At 50.1% G+C, this 9,566-nt stretch overlaps 1 protein-coding gene across 24 annotated transcripts in view; it reads right to left on the minus strand.

Moving 5' to 3' along the window:
• The window catches only part of Dennd1a (DENN domain containing 1A), a 487,315-nt gene that overhangs the window by 21,198 nt on the left and 456,551 nt on the right, over positions 1 to 9,566 (minus strand). For 14 of the 24 annotated variants that reach the window (XM_039105285.2, XM_063283984.1, XM_039105281.2 and 11 more), the window contains one exon: positions 1,336 to 1,392. The exons of 9 other annotated variants lie outside the window; for them this stretch is intronic. In XM_039105285.2, the coding sequence (XP_038961213.1) occupies positions 1,336 to 1,392 (57 nt within the window). One more of the 24 variants, XM_063283995.1, reaches the window with a different exon arrangement.

Raw genomic sequence — 9,566 nt, forward strand, 5'->3', positions numbered from 1 at the left:
ACATTATATGAGGTTTGCCCAGAAGTGTTTCCTGTCCTCCAAAGTGTGTCTTTTTGCTGCCCACTCCTTCCTTCCTACGGATGACAGGGAGTAGAAAATTCCAACCCGTTGGCAGCCATGCCTCTTGGGGTTTGTGTTGGTCACATTTTCATACGGCACTGGATGGTTCTACCACCTCATATTGTTAGATGGCAGATTCCCAGCTTATAGGTGGAGCCATTTAAATTCCTTCTGTAACCCAAACCTTTGACTTCTGCTTTCAATGGTGAAGAGGAAGAAACAGAACCACAGGACATCTGACATTTACCCAGACAGCAGCTACCCAATAGATGCTGTATATATACACCACGTCAAACAGACATCTGGCTTAGGCTGACCCTGGCATAGCATGGTCTTTGTGCCTTCATAAGACGGCTCTGGAGGGATGCCCTGGGAAGGGTCTCCACACTAGTGTTTGACGTTTCTGACTATAGCCGACTGACCCCTGTGCCTGGGCATGGCTCTCTTGGACAATAGACTGATAATCCTTCCTTTTGGAAGTAACCCCCACTGAAACATCCTAGTAGGTTTCTCACTCTGATGAAGTTAAGCCCCAGCATGGTCATGGTCTGTGTACATGGGAAAAGACGCTCACTGATGCTTAGCACTGATGCTAGAAGTCAAACCAAGGAGCCTGGTCACGCTAGGCCAGCATTCAGTTGCTGGGCCAGGTCTCCAGCCAAGGCATTTCTCTTTAAGACACATGGGCTTTTCTCCATGTCCTACCCTATTCACAGGTGTCGGCTGTTTGGTACTGTACTTTGTTCTGTGTTCTAAGCCTTACTTAGTACTTTTCGTGAGCAGGATCTCTTCTCATGGAGCTTAGCAGGGGACAGTACCTGTATCCATTTAACAGGGCACTATGTTTTCTGCTCTTGGGAAGATACAGCAAAAGATATTTTCCAACCAAGACCTAGGGGGAATAAGACCCCTGCTGTCAGACTGCGGCTTCCTCTGTGAGGAAGAGGCATTTGCAGTGAGCCATTAAAGCTCAGTGGCTAGAAATACAGCTCTCCCTGGGAGATTCGCTTAAATGATGCGAAGCTGCACACAGCAGCCTGGCTACCCATGGCTACAGCCTGCAAGTCACTGAGCTGATTCAGAAAAAGGAGAGAGAAGCCCAGAAAATGCAAATTCTAGTTCAGTTCATGCCATGTAGTGAGGGAAGCTGAAAAACCCATTTCCCAGTTTCCTTGTGCCAGGGAGGAGAGTCCACACTCTTGAGGTTTAGTGAGGCTAGGGGAGTGGGGACAGGCAGTGTTAGATGGGGAGAGCACACCACCGGCTGCTACTCACGGGCCTTGAGCGCTGGATCTTGGGAGGCGGCGGCCGAGTGGGATGGAGTCTTTGTTGCTGCATTAAAGTGGAAACTTAAAACATCAGTTCACATTGAGATGGCCCTATGCATCTCTACACATGGCCTGGGAAAGTCTTGAGGTAGCCATACTAGAGCTGGAGTCCGTGGGGAACCTTGCTCCTCACCCACACTGTCCTGGCCTCCCCTCTGGCCTGGATCATCATGACTGTCTCTCAGCAGGATCCCTGGCTCTGATCTTCATTTTTTTCCCTCAGGTCAGGGAGACTTTATAAACTGCAGCATGACATGACACCACACCACACCACACCACACCACACCACACCACACCACACCACAGCACACGCACTGTCAAAACTGTCAGTGGACACTCCTGCCCTCAGCTGGCGTGCCTAGATCCCACTTGCAGCACTATGTAGACCTTTCCCAAAGTTCAACTCATGCCCAACGTGGGAAGACCTTAAAGTGGCACTGGGCTCTGATGCCTCACTTCCTATCTGTCCCTAGAGGAGGAGTGACCTCCCTATTCTGATTGGCCTGGCAAATGTAGTTTTGACCCTCAAGGCCCAGTGCAGGTCAGATGCTGTCTCTAGTCCTGTAAGTGAACAGGCCTCTGTGGACATGTGATTGGCTTATGGTAGAGCATCTGGCCCCTAGTCTCATGCTCTCATTTTACACAGTCTTATTTCTTGGAGGGATCTATTGCTGTGCTTGCAGGAGGCTGAATGGAACTTGGGGAGGGAGGAGCCTGCTCTGCTGAACAAATATAATTTGAAGAACATGCTTGACTTTGGCAGTCAGGATGTGGATCAATAGTGGGCTAACTTCCTAGCTTTCCTCATGAAACTTTATCTTAACAGCCTGATGACATATCTTCTTGAACACAAGTAGGAAAATGCAGGCAGAGCAAGGGTCAGAAAAGATCTAAGTTCAAGACTGAGGACCTCTAGTTGGCTCTCATCCACTCAGTCACTTAATTCACAAAGATATGCCACCATTTGAATAATGACTATGCCAGCAATGGACAGCACAGGAGCCAATGTCCACATGTGGATATTAGCACCAAGATGTGCTGAAAGTGTGGAATATACACTAGAGTTCAGAGACTTAGAAAAGAATGTAAAACATCTCATTACTAATTTTATACTGATTTCATGTTGGGAACTTTGGGTGAAACATGTTATTAAAATCGACCCCACGTGCTCCTTTTACACTTTATATGCCTTACTCAGAATTCCCCATGTGATTCAGAGGTGTGGCTTACATTACATGTTTTCTCAGTCAGTGCCAACTGGGGCCTCACTTGGTACGGTCTCTGCACCTGACAACTAGAGGGGTGGGCCTAAGTGGCAGGCATCCCTGTAACCTGAGGGTCTTGGTAGAGCAGTACTCAGGGAGCAGGTGTGGGTGAAAGAGAACTGTGGTTTCCTAGCTCTTCGGTCATTAGCTGGATGAGGGCTAAGTTACCTGGTGTCCCTTCTGAAGTTGGGAATGTTGCCTAGGCAGATGGGCATGGCTGCCATGTTTTTTTCCTCTTCATGGCTTACAGGACATATGTAGGACAGAAGGACAGAAGCTCGCAGAGCTTCTAAGTCAATTCTAAGGAAGAAGAGAAGGAAGAGGGCGTATGGGTTCTCTCTTCTCTCTGGCCAGGTAACTTACTGTTCTGACCCTGCCACCTCTCCTGCTTCTTTCAGGCTTGGAGGTTTTTTGTTTTTTTTTTTTATTTTTTTTAAAGATTTATTTATTATATATGAGTACACTGTAGCTGTCTTCAGATACACCAGAAGAGGGTATCAGATCTCATTACAGATGGTTGTGAGCCACCATGTGGTTGCTGGGATTTGAATTCAGGATCTCTGACAGAGCAGTCAGTGCTCTTAATCACTCCAGCCCAGGTTTGGAGTTCTACTGCTGCAAAACCACCTTGTCTTCCTTTTCCCACTGTCCTCATCTTGTGCCACCTTTAGCCTGTGTTATTTCTATCCCTGCAGGTGGCAGAGGGCTCAGCAGGCAGCCTCTGGGGTTAGATAGAACCCCAGCTACCTGCTTACTCCCCATGGGCCATGACATAACTATTTCAAGCTTCCCTGCTCCCATATAAGCAGCATGGGCATACACATCTCTACCCTAGAGGTTCTGAAAAGGGTTAGTGAGATCTTGCACATGCCTGGCTGTGGATACCAGTAGCTGCCACCGTTATCAGGTTTCCCCAACTTCCAGCCTCCCCTCTCCCAGCCCATCTTCTGTGCCTAAAGAAAAAAAAAAAAGCATGTCCAATCACTCTGCTTGCCATCTTAAGTCAACCCAGGGGAAGGTGGCTCTCTCTCAAGGAGTCTCCTGAGAAACTGGCCCCGTGAGGTGCATTGCCCAAATGGGAATTGTCATACTCTGGCCATGCGGGTATGGGAAATGCTGTGCACTGTCTGGTCTCTTCTGGAGACTTACGGTGTTTGTCAGCACAGCCACCTGCTGCGTTGTTCAAACAAACACTCAACACCAACCTAGAGAAGGTTTCTTTGTGTGGTTTTGGCTGTCCTTGAACTCACAAAGATCCACCTGCCTCTGCTTCCCGAGTGCTGCAATTAAAGGCGTGCACCACTACCACCTGGCTCATCCTAAATTCCTTAGAACAGACTCTCCTTCCACGCACTGGTTCTCTTACAGCTGAACTGATCAGGGGGTGGGACAGCAGCTTGGTAGCCACACCCAGCCTAGAAGCTGGCAGGACCGAGTAGGAATTTAAAGATGCCAAGAAGGGATAATGCAATACAGCTGTCAATGACATGACCAAATCAAAAGACTGCTCAACACAAAGCCCAACCTAAGCAACCAAGGACAGGCCTCCCTGCTGCCCCTCTGAAATCAGTTTTCCCTGCAGGTTATCATCACTGAGGATAGAGCTCCAGGGGAGCTACAAGCAAGAGGCAGTTGTACACACCAATCCAAAGCACAGCTGTGGGAGCCCAGGCTAGGGCCACTTTCCCAGGGTGGCTGCCAGGAGGAGAATGAAGTGCTCTCAGGGCTGTGCATTAAAGTCCCCTGGGGCTAAGGGAGAAGGAAGGGGGTAGTAGCACCAATTATGGGGACACCCTGCCACCATGTGTATGGGACTCTGGGGACCAGTGGGAAGCAAGCAGGCATCTGGAGGACTGACAGAAGACAATGGTGAGCAGTCTTTCTTGGGCTTCCGATTCGATTTGTGCAGTGCTCTCCTGATTCTCCCACAGAGGCTGGGCTCCATCCAGGCTTGGTGAACCTGGGGCCTTAGTGTTCTCATCTATGAGTACAAGCAAGGCAGGGCTGGAGAAGGCTTCTGCCTCCTGGGGGAAGAAGTGGCAGGGCTCCTGGGCTACAGTGGCTGCAGTTTCCCAAATGTCCCCAGATGGATGCCCCAGAGGACAAAGATGGGCATGGGGAAGAGCTGAGAACAGGCTGTAAGGGGTAAATGAACGGTTGCAGTTCAGGTAGGAAGAGGGGACAAAGAAAACCAGGAAAAGATGAATGTAGAAAACCACATTGCTTTTCAGAAGTCAGCTTTAGTGGGAGGCCAAACCTCCCACTGAGGAACTGAGGAACCTGGCTCAAGAGCAGCATGTGTCGGGCCCAAGGAGACGAGGCAGGGTTAGTGGCAGCCATTACCATGAGCTGGGAGCTCTCGGAACCCCTGCTCCACCCACTGTGGCTCCCTGTAAGCAGCTCATGGGACAGAGCCACAGTGGGACCTGCTCACAAGGAACAGAAGTGAGAGGCAGAGATCCACTGAGTGCCCCCACTGGTATGGAACATGATTCTGAGGCAGTTTGGGCTCAGGCCTCTTAATTTCAAGTTCTCATTGTCATGGTCACAATGGAAGGCCAGAAAGACTGTAACACAGAGCAGAACAGGGCCAGAAGAAGAGTGGGGGCTGCAGGTCCTGAAGGTCAGTCAGCATAGCAGACCTGCCTTCTCAAAGAGCACGCATTAGAAGGGCTCTTCCCCTGGATGCTGATGGAACAGCTATGTAGGTCTAAGGCTCATGGAAGAACAAGACAGCACATTCCCTCCAGCAGTGGATACTCCAGTGAGATCTGACTTTCATCAGGGAAGAAGTCTTGGTGGACCAAAATAGTCTTTGGGTTAGAGGACTCTTCACAGCTCTGCTTCTGGGCAATCAGAACTGGGCTCTGTGCATGGGTGTCTGTTAGGTCTCAGCTGACCACTCAGGAGCTGCAAGCAACTCCTTTGTCAGACCACTGTTGTGAGCTCTCCAAGAGCACAATTAGAGCCATGAGAGGCTCAGAGTGGAGTCTTGAGGATGAGACTGAGCCACCAATTGTACATTCCTGTCATATTCTCAGGTCTTTCTGGAAAAATCCTGGGGACACAAGGATCTTGGTTTTCCAAGGTATGGACTGACAGCTAGGCAGGCTCTGCTGAGGGACACTGGACTTCAGACATAAAGAATTTCTACCTTGTTTCTGTCTTTTGAGCCCCCTAGCTCCGTGAAGCAAGGTAGGGGTTTATTTCTAGTTGAGAGACAGGAATCAGAAGCTCAGAGAGGTTATATTACTGGTATGAGGTCACATGGCAGTAAGAATCAAGGCAGGCATTCTTAGTCCAATGACTGTTCTATTCTTGTCCAATTGAATTTCCCAAGTCATCTGGAACCCCCTTGTCCCATCTGTGTTAGGGATGTGTGCCTTAAAAGAAAACATTGACAACGGGTGACTTTTCCCCCTTCTTTTCTATTCATCAGATAGCGGAGCCTATGCTGTACTGGTTGCAGGATCCATGGGAGGATGGGCCTAGAGTAGAGAGGTCAATCACAAGGCAGGGGAAACAGACGGAGGCCATGATCAGCACAGGTGCAGAGGAACCACTCTTTTTACCAAATGTGGGTGATCGAGACTTTGGGTGCATGATACAGGGGAGCCACAGTGCTCCAGGAAGAGGAGAGTGAGGCTGGATATGCAGATGTGGCAGGCTTAGACTTGGAGGGACTTGTAGGAGACAAGTACAAGAGAGCCTTGAAAGTTGGGCTAAGAAGGGTGGCTTTTCTTCCAATCTAGTGGGAGGGATGCAGTCAGAACACAAGAAACCTTAGTGCTCGTGGAGCATAAAATGGATAGGAAGCCAAATGCTCCTCTTTAGGCATGGAGGTCTGCCCAACTTCCAGTCCTGGACCTCTGGAAGATGTGAGCACCAGAGTAGGGAGGTCTGAAAGTGTGATTGGCACAGAGGTCCCGGAAAAGAGCAGGACTCTGTGGCCTTTGTCAGTCTTGGCCTGGCCCTGGGTATTTTTCTGTCAGTTGTGTGGGCCAGGTAAGTCTGCTCATTGGATATGAAATCCACATTTACAAGGACAGCATCTGATTTGCAGTTAATTTGTTGATGCAGCAAAACACATTGTTTCTAAAGGTCAGGGGGAAAGTGGCATTGGAATAGCAACTTAATTACCTGGGTGGCACGGATGAACGGGCACCCCGCACAGATGATGCATCCTGTGCATGGCTATGGGATGGAAAATGTTCATCCGCTGGGCACTGACTCGGGCAGGGGGCAGACAGCTTAGTGTACATGAGAAAGGAGGGGACATCTCGGATGTCTGGGAAGCAGCTTGTATGTGTCACGGGCATTGCCTGTCCATCTGGCACATTTGCTACCACAGAGGGTCCTCTAACTGCTGCTTTGGATTACATAGTTCAAGTCTGGCTTATGGACACACAGAGACGAAGGAGACAGGCCTGCAGAGGAGGGTCATCATCTTAAGACAATTTCTGGCTGCTTGTGGAGGGGGAGTTCTATGATGTCTGTATTGGGATAGGGGGCTGCTTAGGAATGGACACGAGGGGTTGGAGATTTAGCTCAGTGGTAGAGCGCTTGCCTAGCAAGCTCAAGGCCCTAGGTTCGGTCCTCAGCTCTGGAAAAAAAAAAAAAAAAGGAATGGACACGAAATCCCTCCATCCTTAATGGATGGCCATTCTAGGACTAACCCTTCAATGTCCTTAGGAGGTAAAAGTCACATTTCACTGTGGAGAAAAAAGGAACGCAAAAGGATATAAAATGTTAGTTAGTAGGTGGGGTAGTCATTGAAGTCAAGGAAGACAAACGCTTGAAATCCAAGGGCTGTGCATGCCAAGCTTGGGGTATGCAAGGGGGAAGAGAGAAGAAACAACTTTCCTTGGGAGGGTATTTGGAGAGGAGTTCTGCCAGAAAAGGTGGGCATGACTAACGGGGCAGTTGCCTGTGAGAACTGGTCTCCAAGGCTGGTCCTAAAGATGACCTCCATTATTTCTGTGCCATTCATGATCTGCATCGTTCCTTCCCCACAGACTCATCTGGCGCCACCGAGGAGGCTGAGAGGAAGCTGGATGGGGCCTGGATTTCTCAGTTTGTCCTGGGAATGTGCTGGGAACAGAGCAGGCGTGAAAGAATTCACAATTACACTCTGTTGCTATTTAATGAGGGAAGAGTTCACCTGGTTAATTTTCCTGGCTAGTATTCACATCAATACTCTGACCTGTGTGTGAAGCGGACCCTGTTGGGAGGGGAAGACAAAGCTTTCTATGGCTTTACAAAGGGTCTCTGGGCCAGGAGCAAGGCTCTGCTACTCTTTGGGACTGGAAATCTGCTATTATGCAAGGTATGGAAATAAAAGAGGGCTTCTTTTGATATGCCTCCAAAGGGGAGTGTATTGAAGTGATATTTTTGTGGAGTGTTTCCTTTGAAATGCCCAGCCAGTCTCCGAGGCACGGCTCTCTTCTGTCCCCCAACTCCTGTCATTATTTCCAGTTCTCTTTACCCAGCCATGACTGAGCTGATCCTGCTTGCTGGGGAGGATCAAATGCTTGTCTCTGCTTCAGAGTTTCAGCCAGGCCAGCTGGAGCATACCAGGCCCTGGGGATATGTTCTGGACCTGAGTGGCTCAGCAGGACACGAGAAAGAAGTGGGGGATCCTTGGTCCCAAAGCATTTGCAGAGGTAACAAGCTCTTGTCTGGTGGATATTCTTGCAAAAATGCTGAACAGGAAGGATCCTGACCTCCTGACTGAGGATAGAGTGGCCATCTGCTTGCTGAGAGCCCACCCACACAACATGGTAGGAAGGAGCTCTCTGCAGAAGAAAAGTAGGGGGTTAGGAGCTCCCTTGAAGGGCTGGGGTACCCAGAACATGCCGGTCGTGCGGAACAGTCTGGGCTGAAGGCTCTGCCATGGTGGTTGTACTGCATAGGCAGGGAAACAGAAGTCTCTCATCTTCCCTCACAGCGTCTGGAAGACAGACACCTGAGTGCACGTCAGCCTCTGCCTGCTTGCTGCCTACAGGGTATTTTCATATGCCCACTGCTTGCTGTTCTGAGGTGCCACCTGTGTGAGAGCTGAGAGGGCATCTGGGACTAAAGGTGGTCCTGAAGGATAGGTGCAGTTCTTGCAGAGGAGTCTGGGCAAGTGGTCTCCTGAGAGGCTGGGCTCAAGATCCAGGGCTCTCTGCCATACCGTGCCTTCCACGCGTGTGTGCGTGCTGTGCTGAAAGCCTCTCAGGCCGCTCTGAATAGCTGCGCACTCTTTCCAATGTTGACAGGAGTAGTATTTTGTAGTGGTGCTGGTTAATTTGTAGTGGCATTTGTGGTTTGAAGCCTTGTCAAGATTCCTGATTACTTCCCGTGCAAGGAGCTCTGCTGACGGGGAAGTTCACATGCTGAACAAAAGCAGCCAGGCAGCTGGGAGGGAAGGCTGCATGGTGGCTGGGTGACCCAGCCAGCTTGGGGGACAGTGGCAGGGGAGGGAGGAGGCCCAGACATGGGCCAGGGGGAGGGGAGCCTTTTGTTTTTAGTTGGTGCAGGTGCAGGGCCTGAATAGGTGGCATCCCATTGGCTGTTGGAGGTCGGGTACCAGATGCGGCTGGTGGCTGGGCAGGGGCAGGGGGCTCTGCTGACTGTACTATTCTTCACCCAAACAGAAGCAGGAGGCAGGTGCCTTTCTGCTCCCTCTACTTGATGGCCATCTGGGATGCCATCGAGGGTGTCTGGGTGACATTGTCCAGGAGTCCCACTGGTGGAGAGGTGAGAGGAAAGACCTTCAGATGTTCTTTGATACCAAGAGGGGCTGCTGGCTCTTGGCCCAGGTTGTGTACCAGGTCTATGCTAGGAGCTCAGCAGATAACTGGTTTCAAGAATGCTACAGAGAAGGCAACATTGCTTTAAAAGGCAGAAACAGTGAGGCTCAGTGACTCAT

The sequence above is a fragment of the Rattus norvegicus genome, chromosome 3 (assembly GCF_036323735.1).
Source record: "Rattus norvegicus strain BN/NHsdMcwi chromosome 3, GRCr8, whole genome shotgun sequence".
Lineage (NCBI taxonomy): Eukaryota > Metazoa > Chordata > Mammalia > Rodentia > Muridae > Rattus > Rattus norvegicus.